Source organism: Tachyglossus aculeatus, chromosome X2 (assembly GCF_015852505.1).
Source record: "Tachyglossus aculeatus isolate mTacAcu1 chromosome X2, mTacAcu1.pri, whole genome shotgun sequence".
Classification (NCBI taxonomy): Eukaryota; Metazoa; Chordata; class Mammalia; order Monotremata; family Tachyglossidae; genus Tachyglossus; species Tachyglossus aculeatus.
In genome coordinates, this window is record NC_052100.1 from 4249789 (window position 1) to 4271389 (window position 21601).

At 48.7% G+C, this 21601-nt stretch overlaps 1 protein-coding gene across 1 annotated transcript; it reads right to left on the reverse strand.

The window, feature by feature from the left end:
- Positions 1–6776: 6776 nt before the first annotated feature.
- Positions 6777–20278, reverse strand: WNT8A (Wnt family member 8A). The gene is made up of 6 exons (XM_038771492.1): positions 20220–20278; positions 20091–20124; positions 18295–18430; positions 13768–13893; positions 12721–12863; positions 6777–7346 (listed from the first exon to the last, which is right to left on the reverse strand). The coding sequence occupies exons 1-6, from the start codon at positions 20276–20278 to the stop codon at positions 6777–6779; spliced, it is 1068 nt and encodes a 355-aa protein (XP_038627420.1).
- Positions 20279–21601: the final 1323 nt, after the last annotated feature.

The following is a 21601-nucleotide window of genomic DNA, read 5'->3' on the forward strand; positions in this document are numbered from 1 at the left end:
CAGAGAGGTGAAGCGATTTAATAATAATGATGGCATTTATTAAGCGCTTACTATGTGCAAAGCACTGTTCTAAGCACTGGGGTGGTTACAAGGAGATCAGGTTGTCCCACAGGGGGCTCACAGTCTTCATCCCCATTTTACAGAAGAGGCCCAGAGAAGTTAAGTGACCTGCCCAAAGTCACACAGCTGACAATTGGCAGAGCTGTGATTTGAACCCATGACTTCTGACTCCAAAGCCCGGGCTCTTTTCCACTGAGCCACGCTGCTTCTCTGCGCTTGGAAAGTACAATTGAGTAGTTGTATATACAACCTGTATATATGTTTGTATGTATTTATTACTCTATTTTATTTGTACATATTTATTCTATTTATTTTATTTTGTTAATATGTTTTGTTTTGTTGTCTGTCTCCCCCTTCTAGACTGTGAGCCCGCTGTTGGGTAGGGACCGTCTCTATATGTTGCCAACTTGGACTTCCCAAGCGCTTAGTACGGTGCTCTGCACACAGTAAGCGCTCAATAAATATAGAAGCAGCGTGGCTCAGTGGAAAGAGCACGGGCTTTGGAGTCAGAGGTCATGGGTTCGAATTCCGACTCCTCCACATGTCTGCTGTGTGACCTTGGGCAAGTCACTTAACTTCTCTGGGCCTCAGTTACCTCATCTGTAAAATGGGGATAAAGACTGTGAGCCCCACGTGGGACAACTTGATCACCTTGTATCCCCCCAGCGCTTAGAACAGTGCTCTGCACATAGTAAGCGCTTAATAAATGCGATTATTATTATAATAAATACGATTGAATGAATGAATAAATGCTTTGCACTTAATAAGCGCTTAACAAACCCACAGCACCTGTATATATGCTTGTACATATTTATTACTCTATTTATTTTACTAGTACATATTTACTATTCGATTTATTTTATTTTATTAACATGTTTTGTTTTGTTGTCCCTCTCCCCCTTCTAGACTGTGAGCCCGCTGTTGGGTAGGGACCATCCCTAGATGTTGCTGACTTGGACTTCCCAAGCGCTTAGTCCAGTGCTCTGCACGCAGTAAGCGCTCAATAAATACGATTGATTGATTGATTGATTGATTGATTAGTCCAGTGCTCTGCCCACAGTAAGCGCTCAATAAATACGATTGAATGAATGAATGAATACGACTGAATGAAAATGCTCAGTAAATAAGAATGAAGTGACTTGTCCAAGGTCAGCACAGGTATTGAATCCCCATTTTGCAGATGAAGGAACTGGGGCCCAGAGAGGGGAAGTGACTTGTCCAAGATGGCTCAATCAGTCAATCAGTGGTATTTATTGAGTGCTTACTGTGTGCAGAGCACTGTACTAAGCGCTTGGGAAGTAGGAGTTGGCAACACAGAGAGACGGTCCCTACCCAACAGTGGGCTCGCAGCAGATAATTTCAGGCTCTCCTCTCCCACCCGCCTCAGACCGTGCCCTCTCAATCAATCAGTCGTATTTATTGAGCGCTTACTGTGTGCCGAGCACTGTACTAAGCGCTTGGGAAGTCCAAGTTGGCAACATATAGAGACAGTCCCTACCCAACAGTGGGCTCACAGTCTAGAAGGGACTCTCCCCTCCCTCTCCCCCTCTCCTCTAGATGTTGCCAACTTGGACTTCCCAAGCGCTTAGTCCAGTGCTCTGCACACAGTAAGCGCTCCATAAATCCGATTGATTGATCGATTGATTGATTGATTAGACCCTTTAAAGCCCCTCTCCGAGATTTTCCCACCGGTCCTCGCCCTCCCCTCATCTACTATCCCCCCACCTCCCACCCCAGGCCCACCGAAGCCAGGCCTTCCCACTTTGTTATGGAAAGGGATCCGTTTGCAAATCAAAAACGTCGGGATTTCTGACTTGGGGGACGAGGGAGGGGAAGGAAAACTCCCTCCCACCCCCTCCCCAAGAGGGAAGGTGACCGAGCACCTCCCCCTGAATATGAAAAGCAGCCGGAGAATAGGAGGAAGAGAATCTCTGTTGTCAAGGTGACTGATGGAGCGTTATTGCCGTCAGGGGTTTGTTCAGACTGTGAGCTCATGGGCTTCCTGATGGCTCTGGCCTCCAGATGACTTCAATAATAATAATAATAATAATAATAATGGCATTTATTAAGCGCTTACTATGTGCCAAGCCCCTGTTCTAAGCGCTGGAGGGGATACCATCATCATCATCATCATCATCATCAATCGTATTTATTGAGCGCTTACTGTGTGCAGAGCACTGGACTAAGCGCTTGGGAAGTACAAGTTGGCAACGTATAGGACAACCAGGTCATCAGGTTGTCTCATGTGGGGCTCACAGTCTTCATCCCCTTTTTCCAGATGAGGCCCAGAGAATGATAATAATAATGTTGGTATTTGTTAAGCGCTTACTACATGCCAAGCACTGTTCTAAGCGCTGGGGTAGATACAAGGTCATCAGGTTGTCCCATGTGGGGCTCACAGTCTTCATCCCCTTTTTCCAGATGAGGCCCAGAGAATGATAATAATAACGTTGGTATTTGTTAAGCGCTTACTACATGCCAAGCACTGTTCTAAGCACTGGGGTAGATACAAGGTCATCAGGTTGTCCCATGTGGGGCTCACGGTCTTCATCCCCTTTTTCCAGATGAGGTAACTGAGGCCCAGAGAATGATAATAATAAGGTTGGTATTTGTTAAGCGCTTACTACATGCAAAGCACTGTTCTAAGCACTGAGGTAGATACAAGGTCATCAGGTTGTCCCACGGGGGGCTCACAGTCTTCATCCCCCTTTTACAGATGAGGTAACCGAGGCCCAGAGAATGATAATAATAATGTTGGTATTTGTTAAGCGCTTACTACGTGCCAAGCACTGTTCTAAGCACTCGGGTAGATACAAGGTCATCAGGTTGTCCCACGGGGGGCTCACAGTCTTCATCCCCCTTTTACAGATGAGGTAACCGAGGCCCAGAGAATGATAATAATAATGTTGGTATTTGTTAAGCGCTTACTACATGCCAAGCACTGTTCTAAGCACTGGGGTAGATACAAGGTGATCAGCCTGTCCCACGGGGGCTTACAGTCTCCATCCCCCTTTTACAGATGAGGTAACTGAGGCCCAGAGAATGATAATAATAATGTTTGTATTTGTTAAGCACTCACTACATGCCAAGCACTGTTCTAAGCACTGGGGTAGATACAAGGTCATCAGGTTGTCCTTCGTGGGGCTCACAGTCTTCATCCCCTTTTTCCAGATGAGGTAACCGAGGCCCAGAGAATGATAATAATAATGTTAGTATTTGTTAAGCGCTTACTACATGCCAAGCACTGTTCTAAGCACTGGGGTAGATACAAGGTCATCAGGTTGTCCCACGGGGGCCTCACAGTCTTAATCCCCATTTTCCAGATGAGGGAACTGAGGTACAGAGAAGTTAAGTGACTTGCCCGAAGTCACACAGCTGAAAAGTAGTGGAGCCGGGATTAGAACCCATGACCTCTGACTCCCAAGCCGGGCCTCTTTCCACTGAGCCACGCTGCTTCACTCTAGTACAGTGCTTTGCACGCAATAAGCACTTAACAAATGCCGTCATTATTATGATTATTATTATAAGTGCTGTGGGGCCGGAGGTGGGGATGAATAAAGGGAGTAAGTCAGGATGAGGCAGAAGGAAGTGGGAGAAGAGGAATGGAGGGTGCAGTCCAGGAAGGCCTCTTGGAGGAGGTGGGCTCTGCCCACAGTAAAGGCTCAATAAATACGATTGAATGAGTGAATAAGGCTTTGAAGCGGGGGGAGCGTCATTGTCCCTTTGGGCAAGTCACGTCACTTCTCTGTGCCTCAGTTCCCTCATCTGTAAAATGGGGATGAAGACTGTGAGCACCCCCGTGGGACAACCTGATCACTGTGTAGCCTCCCCAGCGCTTAGAACAGTGCTTTGCACCGAGTAAGCGCTTAGTAAATGCCATTGAAAGAAAAAAAAGGAAAAAAACATCCCGGCTCCACCACTTATCAGCTGGGTGACTTTGGGCAAGTCGCTTCTCTGAGCCTCAGTTCCCTCATCTGTAAAATGGGGATTAAGACTGTGAGCCCCCCCCCCCCCACCCGTGGGACAACCCCGTGAAGCAGCGTGGCTCAGTGGAAAGAGCCCAGGCTTTGGAGTCAGAGGTCATGGGTTCAAATCCCGTCTCCGCCAACTGTCAGCTGGGTGACTTTGGGCAAGTCAGTTGACTTCTCTGTGCCTCAGTTACCTGGTCTGTAAAATGGGGATTAAAACTGTGATCCCCCTGTGGGACAACCTGATCACCTTGTAATCTCCCCAGCACTTAGAACAGTGCTTTGCACATAGTAAGCGCTTAACAAATACCATCATCATCAACCTGATTACCTTGTAGCCTCCCCGGCGCTTAGAACAGTGCTTTGCACAGAGTAAGCGCTTACTAAATGCCATCATCATTAGTATTATGAAGAGGGCCCAAATGGACAACCATCCAGTGAGTGACTTTGGGGGCCCCGGTGACCCCCCGCTTCCCCTGAAACCAAGACCAGAAAAAACCGGCGGCGAATGAATCTGAATGACGCCCTGTCTGTCGGGAATGAGCTCTTGACAAGGGTGCTGATGGATGGGGAGAAATCCGAATTTCTTTTGTTTCCCACCGCAGAGCTAATCGGGGCGGGATGGAGGGGTGTGATTGATTAGAGTCAAAAGCCGCCAGACGGATGGGGCGAGAGATGTCAGGTAACCGGGAGGAAACAGGATAGCAGAATCACCAAAGGGTTAACAAGCGCCACCCGTTATCAGAATTATTATCATCCTCATCATCACCGGCCACCAACTCTCCACATATCACACCTTCAGGAGCCCCACACTAAACCCATGGGGTAATAATAATAATTGTCTGCTGTTATCAGAATTATTATCATCCTCATCATCACCGGCCACCAACTCTCCACATATCACACCTTCAGGAGCCCCACACTAAACCCATGGGGTAATAATAATAATTGTCTTCGTTAAGTGCTTACAAGGAAACAGGATAGCAGAATCACCAAAGGGTTAACAAGCGCCACCCTCGCTGTTATCAGAATTATTATCATCCTCATCATCACCGGCCACCAACTCTCCACATATCACACCTTCAGGAGCCCCACACTAAACCCATGGGGTAATAATAATAATTGTCTGCTGTTATCAGAATTATTATCATCCTCATCATCACCGGCCACCAACTATCCACATATCACACCTTCAGGAGCCCCACACTAAACCCATGGGGTAATAATAATAATTGTCTTCCTTAAGTGCTTACAATGTGCCAAGCACTGCGGTAGACGCAAGATAAGCAAGATAAGCGGTTAAGACAGAGGCCCCCCTGCTCCCTTCTAAGAGGGAGGATGAACAGCTATTGGGTCCCCATTTGACTGCTGAGGAAACTGAGGCGCAGAGAAGTGACTTACCCAAGCGCTCTCTCGGTTAGGCCAAAGCGGTTAAGACAGAGGCCCCCCGCTCCCTTCTAAGAGGGAGGGAGGATGATCAGCTATTGGGTCCCCATTTGACTGCTGAGGAAACTGAGGCGCAGAGAAGTGAAGTGACTCACCCAAGCGCTCTCTCGGTTAGGCCAAAGTGGTTAAGACAGAGGCCCCCCGCTCCCTTCTAAGAGGGAGGGAGGATGAACAGCTATTGGGTCCCCATTTGACTGCTGAGGAAACTGAGGCACAGTGAAGTGACTTACCCAAGCGCTCTCTCGGTTAGGCCAAAGCGGTTAAGACAGAGGCCCCCCGCTCCCTTCTAAGAGGGAGGGAGGATGAACAGCTATTGGGTCCCCATTTGACTGCTGAGGAAACTGAGGCGCAGAGAAGTGAAGTGACTCACCCAAGCGCTCTCTCGGTTAGGCCAAAGCGGTTAAGACAGAGGCCCCCCGCTCCCTTCTAAGAGGGAGGGAGGATGAACAGCTATTGGGTCCCCATTTGACTGCTGAGGAAACTGAGGCGCAGAGAAGTGAAGTGACTTACCCAAGCGCTCTCTCTCTCAGCCCCCCCCCGTGGGACAACCTGATCTCCCTGTACTTAGAACGGTGCTTTGCACATAGTAAGCGCTTAATAAATGCCATCATTATTATTATTATTATTACTACAGCGCCGCAAGCTCAGTCCAAGGCCGGCGGAGGTGGAGAAAGCAGAAGAGGAGTGGATTTGGTCCCCCACAACAAAAATCTCACAACGGTATTTCCAACATTTATTTTGAAAAGTGGTCAGGCAAAACAAGAGAGGGCTCGTGCTCTCAGGGGGAGTCCAGATAGTGCCCGGCCCCGCTTCTCGTCGGGAAAACGCGCGGGACGAGAACCCGTCGCGGGACCACGAGTTGGGAGAGAACCCCTCGTGCAGGCATCGGTGTAAGCGGCAGTCGTCCAAAGACCAGCCGTGGAAGCGTCCGCCGTCTAAGCCCCTCGCACCGATTTTCCTTGGAAAATCGTCCAGTCTGGGCGGTGGGGGCCATTCCTTCCTCTTGCTTCCTTCCTCCAGCCCAACTCCCCCCGGGTCGGGGGGCTCCGTAAAGTGCGTGAATCTCCCGGGTCCGGCCTAGGCCTTCCCTCATCCAGGCAGCCCCGACCCGGAGGGACGGCGGGAGGGACGGGGAGGGGAAGGGATGACTTGTACTTCCCAAGCGCTCGGTACAGCGTTCTGCGCGCAGGAAGCGCTCAATAAATACTATCGAATGAACGAATGAATGAATGAGAAGGGATGGAGACGGGAAGTCCGGGATGGGGGGCGGGCGGAGGGGGTCCACACCGGGGGCTCGTCCGGCTAGCGGTCCGGAGGAGGCCCCGGCTGGAGCCGGGATCGCTTTCCCTGGCCGGGATGGGCGGCCTCAGCCCGGCCCCGGGTGCGAGGGCGGGCGCAGTAGTGCTTGGTGACGGCCTGGCGGCACTGGTCGCAGCGAACCACGCAGCACCAGTGGAACCTGCAGTTGCAGCTGGCCAGGACCTCGCTGCGCCGCTCCTCCACCCGCAGCCCGCAGTCGCTGCAGAGGCGCCGGCAGACCCGCCGCTCCCCCTGCAGACACTCGCGGCCCTCGGTGCCCAGGACGCCCAGGCTGGCGTTGCGGGCGCAGAAGTCGGGGGACTCCTCCAGGAAGACCAACTCGGTCTCCAGGCGGGCGGGGAGGGCCTCGGCCGGGGCCCAGTGGCCGTCCGCGCTGTTGCCGGCCCGGGCCGGGCGCTCGCCCGTCTCCATCTTCAGGGCCCGGTCGTACTTGGCTTTCAGGTAGCGGCCCATCTCGCGGAAGTCGGCCAGCTGCAGCCAGCAGGTCTGGACGCTGCAGCTGCCCGAGATGCCGTGGCACTTGCACGTCCGCTTCATGGTGGCCCGGACCGCCTGCGGACGGAGGGGAGGGGAGCGCGGATGGCTGACGATAAACATGGTGGTGGTATCTGTGGAGCGCTTACTAGGAGCCAGGCAAATCGGTCCCTGGCCCTTAATAGCGTGGCTCGGTGGAAAGAGCCCGGCCTTTGGAGTCAGAGGTCACGGGTTCGACTCCCGACTCCGCCACATGTCTGCTGTGTGACCTTGGGCAAGTCACTTAACTTCTCTGAGCCTCAGTTACCTCATCTGTAAAGTGGGGATTAAGACTGTGAGCCCCACGTCGGACAACTTGATCACCTTGTATCCCCCCCCCCCCCCCCCCACATAGTAAGCGCTTAACAAATGCCACCGTTTTACAGATTCTAGACTGTGAGCCCACTGTTGGGTAGGGAACCGTCTCTATATGTTGCCAACTTGGACTTCCCGAGCGCTTAGTCCAGTGCTGTGCACACAGTAAGCGCTCAATAAATATGATTGAATGAATGAATGAATGAATGTTGCCAACTTGGACTTCCCAAGCGCTTAGTCCAGTGCTCTGTAAGCGCTCAATAAATACGATTGAATGAATGAATGAATGAACAGATGGGGGAACCGAGGCGTAGCTAAGTTAACCTGCTTGCCCAGGATCACACAGCGGGCACATGGCGGGAGGCGGGATTCGAACACTTCACCTCCGTAACTGGGGACCCGAATGCCTCATGGAATTGTTGCCAACTTGTACTTCCCAAGCACTTAGTACAGTGCTCTGCACACAGTAAGCACTCAATAAATACGATTGATTGAATGAATGAATGAACAGATGGGGGAACCGAGGCGTAGCGAAGTTAACCGGCTTGCCCAGGATCACACAGCCGGCACATGGCGGGAGGTGGGATTCGAACACTTCACCTGCGTAACTGGGGACCCGAATGCCTCATGGAATTGTTGCCAACTTGTACTTCCCAAGCGCTTAGTACAGTGCTCTGCACACAGAAAGCGCTCAATAAATACGATTGATTGAATGAATGAATGAACAGATGGGGGAACTGAGGCGTAGCTAAGTTAACCAGCTTGCTCAGGATCATACATTCAGCACATGGCGGGAGGCGGGATTCGAACACTTCACCTGCGTAACTGGGGACCCAAATGCCTCATGGAATTGTTGCCAACTTGTACTTCCCAAGCGCTTAGTACAGTGCTCTGCACACAGAAAGCGCTCAATAAATACGATTGATTGAATGAATGAATGAACAGATGGGGGAACTGAGGCGTAGCTAAGTTAACCGGCTTGCCCAGGATCACACAGCGGGCACATGGCGGGAGGCGGGATTCGAACATTTCACCTCCGTAACTGGGGACCCGAATGCCTCATAGAATTGTTGCCAACTTGTACTTCCCAAGCGCTTGGTACAGTGCTCTGCACACAGTAAGCGCTCAATAAATACGATTGATTGAATGAATGAATGAACAGATGGGGGAACCGAGGCGTAGTGAAGTTAACCGGCTTGCCCAGGATCACACAGCCGGCCCACGGCGGGATGCGGGATTCGAACATTTCACCTCCGTAACTGGGGACCCGAATGCCTCATGGAATTGTTGCCAACTTGTACTTCCCAAGCGCTTAGTACAGTGCTCTGCACACAGAAAGCGCTCAATAAATACGATTGATTGAATGAATGAACAGATGGGGGAACTGAGGCGTACCAGCATGCCCAGGATCATACATTTGGCACACGGTGGAAGGCAGGATTCAAACACTTCACCTCCATAACTGGGAACCTGAATGCCTCATGGAATTGTTGCCAAGTTGTACTTCCCAAGCGCTTAGTACAGTGCTCTGCACACAGTGGATGGAGATTCCCAGACTGAGCCCCCTCCTTCCTCTTCCCCTCCTCCCCATCCCCCCCGCCTTACCTCCTTCCCCTCCCCACAGCACCTGTATATAAGTTTGTACGTATTTATTACTCCATTTATTTTACTTGTACATATTTATTCTATTTATTTTATTTGGTTAATCTGTTTTGTTTTGTTGTCTGTCTCCCCCTTCTAGACTGTGAGCCCGCTGTTGGGTAGGGACCGTCTCTAGATGTTGCCAGCTTGGACTTCCCAAGCGCTTAGTACAGTGCTCTGCACACGGTAAGCGCTCAATAAATACGATTGAATGAATGAATTGGACCCCCACCTGGGTTCTGGGGAGAGCTCCCTTCAAAGCCCTACTGAGAGCTCACCTCCTCCAAGAGGCCTTCCCAGACTGAGCCCCCTTTTTTCCTCTCCCCCTTCCCCTCCCCACAGCACCTGTATATATGTTTGTACGGATTTATTACTCGATTTATTTGACTTGGACGTATTTACTATTCTATTTATTTTGTTAATGATCTGCATTTAGCTTTAATTCTTTTTATTCTGACGACTTGACACCCGTCCACATGTTTCGTTTTGTTGTCCGTCTCCCCCTTCTAGACCGTGAGCCCATTGTTGGGTAGGGACCGTCTCTAGATGTCGCCGACTTGGACTTCATTCACTCAGTCAATCGTATTTATTGAGCGCTTACTGTGTGCAGAGCACTGTACTAAGCGCTTGGGAAGAACAAGTTGGCAACATCTAGAGACGGTCCCTACCCAACAGCAGGTTCACAGTCTAGAAGGGGGAGACAGGACAAAACAAAACATATTAACAAATTAACAAAATTAACAAAATTAACAAAATTAACAAAATAAAGTAAATAGAAAATAAAATAAAAGCGAATAAATATGTACAAATAAAATAAATAGAGTAATTAATACATACAAACATATATACATATGAGCTTACTGTGTGCAGAGCACTATACTAAGCGCTTGGGAAGAACATGTTGGCAACATCTAGAGACGGTCCCTACCCAACAGCGGGCTCACAGTCTAGAAGGGGGAGACAGAACAAAACATATTAACAAATTAACAAAATAAATTAACAAAATTAACAAAATAAAATAAATAGAAAATAAAATAAATAGAATATGTACAAATAAAATAAATAGTAATTAATACGTACAAACATATACACATATGAGCTTACTGTGTGCAGAGCACTGTACTAAACGCTTGGGAAGAACAAGTTGGCAACATATAGAGACGGTCCCTACCCAACAGCGGGTTCACAGTCTAGAGGGGGGAGACAGAGAACAGAACCAAACATATTAACAAATTAACAAAATAAATTAACAAAATTAACAAAATAAAATAAATAGAAAATAAAATAAAATAGAATAAATATGTACAAATAAAATCAATAAGTAGAGTAATTAATATGTACAAACATATATACATATGAGCTTACTGTGTGCAGAGCACTGTACTAGTGCTCTGTACTAGAGAAGCAGCGTGGCTCAGTGGAAAGAGCACGGGCTTTGGAGTCAGAGGTCATGGGTTCGAGTCCCGGCTCCGCCACATGCCTGCTGTGTGACCTTGGGCAAGTCACTTAACTTCTTGGAGCCTCAGTTACCTCATCTGTAAAATGGGGATGATGCCTGTAAGCCCCACGTGGGGGACAACCTGATCACCTTGTATCCCCCCCAGCGCTTAGAACAGTGCATTGCACATAGTAAGCGCTTAACAAATGCCATCATTATTATTATTATTACTAAGCGCTTGGGAAGAACAAGTTGGCAACATATAGAGACGGTCCCTACCCCAACAGCGGGCTCACGGTCTAGTCACAGTCTAGTTCTAGTCAAAGCTCAGGGAGTGAACGAGCTATTTATTGAGTGCCCCCAGGGAGTTTGGCACCATACAAAGCACTTGGGGGAGCACAATAGAGTTGACAATCTACTATATACAGAGCACTATATGAAGCACTTGGGGGAGCACAATAGAGTTTACAATCTACTATATACAGAGCACTATATGAAGCACTTGGGAGAGTCTAATAGAGTCAGTAGACAGGATTCCTGCCCTCAAGGTGTTTACAGTCTCCTGTGGTCAGAGCATTGTACTAGGAGCCTGGGAGAGTGTAATAGAGTTAGTAGACACTACCCCTGCCCTCGAGGTGTTTACGGTCTACTGTGTGGCTAACAAGGTGCTAAAGATTTGGGAGAGTCCCAAGAAAGTCAGTGTGTTGTGACAGTGTGTTGGCTACTGGTCCCTGAGGCAGGCACAGTGTTTCGAATAATAATAATAATAATAATAATAATAATAATAATGGCATTTATTAAGCGCTTACTATGTGCAACGCACTGTTCTAAGCGCTGGGGAGGTTACAAGGTGATCAGGTTGTCCCACCGGGGGCTCACAGTCTTCATCCCCATTTTACAGATGAGGGAACTGAGGCCCTTCTGGGGCCTCCGTTTTCCCCCAAGAACTCATGAGTGGGGACGGGAAGGTAGAAGAGGATGGACAGGAGGCAAATGTTCAAAGTAGCAGGAGACAAACGAAGCTGAACACTTCCAGAATGGGAGTCTTTGGGTACTGTGGAATTAATTCCCCGCGGAGGCCGTGGAAATTTTAGGGGGAAAGAAGGGAAAAGGGAGTCTGGGAGGGTGGTTCTCCTTACTCACCAGCCTCCCTGCCTTGTTGTTGTGGAGATTCATTAGGGCTCTGGCGTCTTTTTAGGGGGAAAGAAGGGAAAAGAGAGTCTTTGGGCAGGTGGAATGAATTCCCTGCGGAGGCCGTGGAGATTTTAGGGGGAAAGAAGGGAAAAGGGAGTCTGGGTGGGTGGTTCTCCTTACTCACCAGCCTCCCTGCCTTGTTGTTGTGGAGATTCATTAGGGCTCTGGCGTCTTTTTAGGGGGAAAGAAGGGAAAAGAGAGTCTTTGGGCAGGTGGAATGAATTCCCTGCGGAGGCCGTGGAGATTTTAGGGGGAAAGAAGGGAAAAGGGAGTCTGGGAGGGTGGTTCTCCTTATTCACCAGCCTACCCGCCTAGTTGTTGTGGAGATTCATTAGGGCTCTGGCGTCTTTTTAGGGGGAAAGAAGGGAAAAGAGAGTCTTTGGGCAGGTGGAATGAATTCCCTGCGGAGGCCGTGGAGATTTTAGGGGGGAAAGAAGGGAAAAGGGAGTCTGGGAGGGTGGTTCTCCTTACTCACCAGCCTCCCCGCCTAGTTGTTGTGGAGATTCATTAGGGCTCTGGCGTCTTTTTAGGGGGAAAGAAGGGAAAAGAGAGTTTCTGGGTAGGTGGAATGAATTCCCTGTGGAGGCCGTGGAGATTTTAGGGGGGAAGAAGGGAAAAGGGAGTCTGGGAGGGTGGTTCTCCTTACTCACCAGCCTCCCTGCCTTGTTGTTGTGGAGATTCATTAGGGCTCTGGCGTCTTTTTAGGGGGAAAGAAGGGAAAAGAGAGTCTTTGGGCAGGTGGAATGAATTCCCTGTGGAGGCCGTGGAGATTTTAGGGGGGAAGAAGGGAAAAGGGAGTCTGGGAGGGTGGTTCTCCTTACTCACCAGCCTCCCCGCCTTGTTGTTGTGGAGATTCATTAGGGCTCTGGCGTCTTTGCCCCTCTCCAGCCCATCCACGAAGAGTTTGGAGATCCTCTCGCCAAAGTCCACATTGTCACTGCAGCCTCCCCAGATCCAGCCGTGACCCCCTAGGGACAGGCAGGGCGGACCAGAAGGTCAATTAGCTGGATTCCCCGTATTGGAGGTAACCCTTGGAGGTAACCGAGGGGTGACCAGCTGAGCTTTTTATCTATAAATTATTTATTTATGTATAAATCATATTTATTGAGCTCTTACTGTGTGCAGAGCCCGGTACTAAGCGCTTAGAGAAGCAGCGTGGCTCAGTGGAAAGGGCCCGGGCTTTGGAGTCAGAGATCATGGGATCAAATCCCGGCTCTGCCAATTGTCAGCTGGGTGACAATTGGGCAAGTCACTTCACTTCGCTGGGCCTCAGTTACCTCATCGATAAAATGGGGATCATCATCATCAATCGTATTTATTGAGCTCTTACTGTGTGCAGAGCACTGTACTAAGCACTTGGGAAGTACAAATTGGCAACACATAGAGACAGTCCCTACCTAACAGTGGGCTCACAGTCTAAAAGGGGGAGACAGAGAACAAAGCCAAACATACTAACAAAATAAAATAAATAGAATAGATATGTACAAGTAAAATAAATAAATAGAGTAATAAATATGTACAAACATATATACATATATACAGGTGCTGTGGGGAAGGGAAGGAGGTAAGATGGGGGGATGGAGAGGGGGATGAGGGGGAGAGGAAGGAAGGGGCTCAGTCTGGGAAGGCCTCCTGGAGTAGGTGAGCTTCACTTCACTTCTCTGGGCCTCAGTTACCTCATCTATAAAATGGGGATGAAGACTGTGAGTCCCACGTGGGACAACCCGATCACCTTGTAACCTCCCCAGCGCTTAGAACAGTGCTTGGCGCGTAGTAAGCGCTTAATAAATGCCATCATCATTATTATTATTATTACCAGGCCAGCGGAGGGGCTCAGCTGCCTCAGCACGTCGGGGGGCAGGGGAGGCTCACCTGTCTTCCCGTTGACGGACTCATCACAGCCACAGTTCTCAAAGTCCCCCATGCTGCAGTTCTTGGTGATGGTATACATGACCCCGGCGGAGCTGATGGCGTGAATGAAGGACGTCTCCCTGGTGGCTGGCAGAAGACGGGGACGCAGGAGGAAATGATGGTAAGGGGAAACCCGCTGCTGCTTGGCAGCAGCCGTACTCCCACCTGTATACTCTTTCCCAAGCGCTTAGTACAGCGCTCTGCACTCAGTAAGGGCTTAATAATAACGAAGGCATTTGTTAAACACTATGTGCAAAGCACTGTTCTATCCCCCTTCTAGACTGTGAGCCCGCTGTTGGGTAGGGACGGTCTCTATATGTTGCCAACTTGTACTTTCCAAGCGCTTAATAATAACGAAGGCATTTGTTAAACACTTACTATGTGCAAAGCACTGTTCCACCCCCCTTCTAGACTGTGAGCCCGCTGTTGGGTAGGGACCGTCTCTAGATGTTGCCAACTTGGACTTCCCAAGCGCTTAGTACAGTGCTCTGCACACAGTAAGCGCTCAGTAAATACAATTGAATGAATGAATGAATGAACTCAGCAATGAAGAGAGACAATCCCTCCTTCCCCTCCCCACAGCACCTGTACATGCTTGTACATATTTATTACTCTATTTATTTTACTTGTACATATTTACTATTCGATTTATTTTGTTAATATGTTTTGTTCGGTTGTCTGTCTCCCCCTTCTAGACTGTGAGCCCGCTGTTGGGTAGGGACCGTCTCTAGATGTTGCCAACTTGGACTTCCCAAGTGTTTAGTACAGTGCTCTGCACACAGTAAGCGCTCAATAAATACAATTGAATGAATCAATGAATGAATTCAGCAATGAAGAGAGACAATCCCTCCTTCCCCTCCCCACAGCACCTGTATATATGTTTGTACATATTTATTACTCTATTTATTTTACTTGCACGTATTTACTATTCGATTTATTTTGTTAATACGTTTTGTTTTGTTGTCTGTCTCCCCCTTCTAGACTGTGAGCCCGCTGTTGGGTAGGGACCGTCTCTAGATGTTGCCAACTTGGACTTCCCAAGCGCTTAGTGCAGTGCTCTGCACACAGTAAGCGCTCAATAAATACGATTGAATGAATGAATGAATGAACTCAGCAATGAAGAGAGACAATCCCTCCTTCCCCTCCCCACAGCACCTGTCTATATGTTTGTACATATTTATTACTCTATTTATTTTACTTGTACATATTTACTATTCAGTTTATTTTGTTAATATGTTTTGTTTTGTTGTCTGTCTCCCCCTTCTAGACTGTGAGCCCGCTGTTGGGTAGGGACCATCTCTAGATGTTGCCAACTTGGACTTCCCAAGCACTTAATACAGTGAGTGCTCTGCACACAGCAAGCGCTCAATAAATGATTGAATGAATGAATACAAGGTGATCAGGTTGCCCCACGTGGGGCTCACAGTCTTCATCCCCATTTTACAGATGAGGGAACAGAGGCACAGAGAAGTTGCCCAAAGTCACACAGCTGACAATTGGTGGAGTCGGAATTTGAACCCATAACCTCTGACTCCAAAGTCCGTGCTCTTTCCACTGAGCCACGCTGCTTAATAAATACTATTGCTCACCTCCCTCCTACTTTAGTGAGCCCAGTGTGGGGCAGGGACTGTGTCCAGTTGTAACTTGTAACTACCCCGGGGATTGATTATTCTATTCGTTCATTCATTCAATCGAATTTATCGGGCGCTTACTGTGTGCAGAGCATTCATTCAATCGTTCAGTCGTATTTATTGAGCGCTTACTGTGTGCAGGGCACTGTATTAAGCGCAAGTTGGCAACATATAGAGACGGCCCCTACCCAACAGTGAGCTCACAGTCTAGAACTGTACTAAGCATTTGGGAGAGTACAATACGGGGTGTCTTAATAAACAGACACATTCCCTGCCCACAAAGAGCTTACAGTCTAATACAGTGCCTCTACTAGAGGCACTAGTCTGTAGTCTAGTACAGTGCCTGACGCATAGTAAGCTCACTGTAGGCGGGGAACATGGCTACCAGCGCTGTTCCACTGTACTCTCCCAAGTGCTGAGAACAGTGCTCTTTAAGTAGTAAGTGATCAACAAATTATCAAGTGATTGATTCCAACTCTATTCTGTTGTACTCTCCCAAATGGTTAGTCTGTTATTATTATTATTACAGTACTCTGCACAGAGTAAGTACTCGATAATACCAGTGATTGATTGATTAAAAATACAATAACGATAGCAACAACTATAATAATAATTATTACTACTTCTACTACTTCTCTGTTGGGCTTCCATGACATAAGACATATAGAGAAGCAGCGTGGTTGAGTGGAAAGAGCCCGGGCTTTGGAGTCAGAGGTCATGGGTTCAAATCCCAGCTCTGCCAACTGTCAGCTGGGTGACTTTGGGCAAGTCACTTCACTTCTCTGGGCCTCAGTTCCCTCATCTGTAAAATGGGGATGAAGACTGTGAGCCCCCCGTGGGACAACCTGATCACCTTGTAACCTCCCCAGTGCTTAGAACAGTGCTTTGCACGTAGTAAGTGCTTAATAAATGCCATCATTATAAGAGCTTCCAACTGCCTGAGAAGCCATGTGGCCTAGTGGAGAGAGTGGGAGTCAGAGGTCGTGGGTTCTAATCCTGACTCCTCCACTTGTCTGCGGTGTGACCTTGGGTGAGTCACTTGACTTCTCGGTGCTTCAGTTAGCTCATCTGTAAAATGGGGATTAAGACTGTGAGCCCCATGTGGGACATGGACTGTGTCCCACCTGATTAGCTCGTATCTATCCCAGCAGTTAGGACAGGGCTTGGCACATAATAAGCGCTTAACAAATATCATTTTAAAAAATCAACCGCTAAAGCCCCTGCCCCTCTAGGAGTGGCCTTATTTATTGCTGGGAGGGAGGGAAGCAGGAGGAAGCATTCATTCATTCATTCAGTCGTATTTATTGAGCGCTTACTGTGTGCAGAGCACTATACTAAGCGCTTGGGAAGTACAAGTTGGCAACATATAATCAATCAATCAATCGTATTTATTGAACGCTTACTGTGCGCAGAGCACTATACTAAGCGCTTGGGAAGTACAAGTTGGCAACATATAATCAATCAATCAATCGTATTTATTGAGCGCTTACTGTGTGCAGAGCACTGTTCTAAGCGCTTGGGAAGTTCAAGTTGGCAACATATAATCAATCAATCAATCGTATTTATTGAGCGCTTACTGTGTGCAGAGCACTGTACTAAGCGCTTGGGAAGTCCAAGTTGGCAACATATAGAGACGGTCCCTACCCAACAGCGGGCGCACAGTCTAGAAGGGGGAGACGGACAACAAAACGAAACAAAACATGCAGGAATTAATAGCTTCCCAAAGATATTAATGGAAGCAGGATTTCAAGTAAGCCTAGGGAGAGTGACTTCTTCAATCAATCAATCAATCAATCAATCGTATTTATTGAGCGCTTACTGTGTGCAGAGCACTGTACTAAGCGTTTGGGAAGTTCCAAGTTGGCAACATATAATCAATCAATCGTATTTATTGAGCGCTTACTGTGTGCAGAACACTGTACTAAGCGCTTGGGAAGTCCAAGTTGGCAACATAGAGAGACGGTCCCTACCCAACAGCGGGCGCACAGTCTAGAAGGGGGAGACGGACAACAAAACGAAACAAAACATGCAGGAATTAATAGCTTCCCAAAGATATTAATGGAAGCAGGATTTCAAGTAAGCCTAGGGAGAGTGACTTCTTCAATCAATCAATCAATCAATCAATCGTATTTATTGAGCGCTTACTGTGTGCAGAGCACTGTACTAAGCGTTTGGGAAGTTCCAAGTTGGCAACATATAATCAATCAATCGTATTTATTGAGCGCTTACTGTGTGCAGAACACTGTACTAAGCGCTTGGGAAGTCCAAGTTGGCAACATATAGAGACGGTCCCTACCCAACAGCGGGCGCACAGTCTAGAAGGGGGAGACGGACAACAAAACGGAACAAAACATGCAGGAATTAATAGCTTCCCAAAGATATTAATGGAAGCAGGATTTCAAGCAAGCCTAGGGAGAGTGACTTCTTCAAAAGTCCCGCTGCAAGGCATTGGTGGAATTGGGCCAGGTGTCAAATCAATCAATCAACCGTATTTATTGAGCGCTTACTGTGTGCAGAGCACTGTACTAAGCGCTTGGGAAGTACAAGTTGGCAACATAGAGAGACGGTCCCTACCCAACAGTGGGCTCACAGTCTAAAAGTGGCCCTCCAGGCTGCTCAGGTACAAATAGAAGGAGCCTACGGAGTCTGTAGCAGCGTACTCTCCCAAGCACTTGGTCCAATAAGTGCTCAATAATAGTTGGATCGATGGATTGAATCCCAAGCTTTGGTCTGGGCCAAAATGGTTCGTCTCCCTGGTCTACCCGACAACTTTTCGCCAACCGCCATGTCCACCCCGTCCATCCTTGGCCACCCCAGACGGGCTGGCTATGTGCCACCCCTCCCCACGGACTGTTACCACTTAGCCTGCTTTGAGTGGAGATCTGCAGGGCGTTTTCGGGGCAGTTCCATCGCTCCCAGGCAAACTGAAACTTGCACTCCTCAATGCCGCTTTGAGCCCCCAGGGCCACACTGGTGGTGTAAGTCAGGTAGGCCTTAGAATGAAATAATAACAATAACAGTCGTGGTATTCGTTAAGCACTTAAGAAATAATAACAATAATGGCATTTATTAAGCACTTGCTATGCGCAAAGCACTGTTCTAAGCGCTGGGGATTGCAAGGTGATCAGGTTGTCCCACAAGGGGCTCGCAGTCTTCACCCCCATTTTACAGATGAGGTAAGTGAGGCCCAGAGAAGAATAATAATAATAATGGCATTTATTAAGCGCTTACTATGTGCAAAGCACTGTTCTAAGCGCTGGGAAGTGAAGTGACTTGCCCCAAGTCACACAGTTGACAACTAGCGGAGCCAGGATTTGAACCCATGACCTCTGACTCCAAAGCCCGGGCTCTTTCCACTGAGCCACGCTACTTCTCACGCTGCACTTGCTATGTGCCAGGCACTGTACTAAGCTCTGGGGTGGATACAAGCGAATGGGGTTGGACGCGGGCCCGGTCCTGTTTAGGGCTCCCGGTTTTAATCCCCATTTAACAGATGAGGTAACTGAGGCACAGGGAAGTGAAATGACTTGCCCAAGGCCACACGGCAGACAAGTGGCAGAGTCAGGATTAGAACCCATGACCTTCTCACTGCTAGGCCCGTGCTCTGTCCACCAGACAATTTCTCAGCCTGGGATCTTGGCCAAACCTGCCTGAGGATATATGGGTCACCCCTGCCCCCTCTTCTAGACTGTGAGCCCACTGTTGGGTAGGGACCATCTCTAGATGTTGCCAACTTGTACTCCCCAAGCGCTTAGTACAGTGCTCTGCACACAGTAAGCGCTCAATAAATACGATTGATTGATTGGAGAGGGGGAATCCATTCCCTCTACTGCTGAATTTTTTTAAGCGGTATTGGTTAAGTGCTTCCTACGTGCCAGGCACTGTACTAAGCATTGGGGTAGATACTGGTTGGACTCAGTCTCTGCCCCACCTGGGGCTCATTTTTACAGATGAGGAATCAGGCGCGGAAGTGAAGTGACTTACCCAAGCTCACCCGGCAGACAAGTGGCGGAGCAGGGATGAGAACCCAGGTCCTCTGGGCCTCAATCAATCAATCAATCAATCAATAGTATTTATTGAGCACTGTACCAAGCACTTGGGAAGTACAAGCCTCAGTTTCCTCATCTATTAAATGGGGTTTCGACACCTCTCATCTGTAAAATGGGGATCGAGACTGAGCCCCATGTGGGGCGGGGACTGTGTCCAACCCCATTTGCTTGTATCCACCCAGCGCTCAATCAATCAATAGTATCTATTGAGAGCTGTACTAAGCACTTGGGAAGTACAAGCCTCAGTTTCCTCATCTATTAAATGGGGTTTCGACACCTCTCATCTGTAAAATGGGGATCGAGACTGAGCCCCATGTGGGGCGGGGACTGTGTCCAACCCCATTTGCTTGTATCCACCCCAGCGCTTAGTACACTGCCAGGGCCGTAGCAAGCCCTAAACAAATACCATAATAATTATTATTACCTGTCTCCAATGATTACCTGTCCTCCCTTCCCCTTAGATTGTGAGCCCGGTGTGTGGCAGGGACTGTGTCCCATCCGATTATCAGCACTTAGCACAGCGCTTGGCACGCAAGGCGTCCTTAGCAAATACCACCACTATTACTATTAAACGACCCCAGAGATGGTCCTGGGCATGTCCTACCTTGGGTCCCGTCATGAGGAAATTGCTCACGGACCTAGGAGAAAAGGGAAAAGAGCCCTCATGAGGGTGGAAAGCGGCAGATGGAGGGAGATAGGGGTCCCTGAGGGATGGTCCGTGGTGGGGCCTTACCAGGCAGAGGCGTAGCAAACTCCAAGGGTGAGGAAAGCGAAGAGCTGAGGACCCTCCATGGTTCCTGTGAGACCCAGGCCCCCAGTTCCCGCCCCCCTCCCAGTTCCCTTGGAATAAAGCTGGATCTGTGGCTGAGGGAACTATCTTGGATATTTATATGGGGAAGGGTAGGGGAAAACTCCCCACCGGGCCCTTCTGATTTGTTATCCAGTGATCCCGGAGATTGGAGGCCTCCACCGGTCCAATGGGGGACCAGGATGGGGGTGGGGGGTGGGGGGGCGGCCCTATGGTGCACTTCAAAAGGAGCAAGAGAAACTGTCAACAGAAAACTCAGTAGCCCAGGCTCAGCCCTCAGCCACCCCTGAGAGGCTGAAAGGCTGGAGAGCTCAGGGACAGCAGCCTGGGCTCAGGGCTCAGGCCTCAGGTCCAGGAAAGCTTAACTGGCCCCTGCTTTAACCACCAGGCCACACTGCCTCTCCTTATGGTTGTACATATTTCTTACTCTATTTATTTATTTATTTATCTTACTTGTACATTTCTATCCTATTTATTTTATTTTGTTGGTATGTTTGGTTCCGTTCTCTGTCTCCCCCTTTCAGACTGTGAGCCCACTGTTGGGTAGGGACTGTCTCTATGTGTTGCCAATTTGTACTTCCCAAGCGCTTAGTACAGTGCTCTGCACATAGTAAGCGCTCAAGAAATACGATTGATTGATTGATTCAGGGGTCTCTGGGGGAAAAAACTTCCTTCAGAGGTCCCCCGGGGCGGGGAAAAAACTTCCTTCAGGGGTCCCACCTCTCTGAGGGAAAACTCCTCTCTAGAGGTCTCAGAGCTCAGCAGCAGCGCGGGCTCGGTTGGAAAGAGCCGGGGCTTTGGAGTCAGAGGTCACGGGCTCAGAGTCAGCTGTGTGACTTTGGGCAAGTCACTTCACTTCTCTGGGCCTCAGTCCCCTCATCTAGATAATCATCATCATCATCAATCGTATTTATTGAGCGTTTACTATGTGCAGAGCACTGTACTAAGCGCTTGGGAAGTACAAATTGGCAACATATAGAGACAGTCCCTACCCAACAGTGGGCTCACAGTCTAAAAGACAGTCTAAAAAAATAGGGATTAAGACTGTGAGCACCCCCGTGGGACAACCTGATCACCTTGTCACCTCCCCAGCACTTACTGAGCCCCCTCCTTCTTCTCCATCCACCCCACGCTTACCTCCTTCCCTTCCCCACAGCACCCTATATATGTATATATGTTTGCACGGATTTATTACTCTTTATTTTACTTGTACATATCTATTCTATTTATTTTATTTTGTTAATATGTTTGGTTTTGTTGTCTGTCTCCCCCTTCTAGACTGTGAGCCCACTGTTGGGTAGGGACCG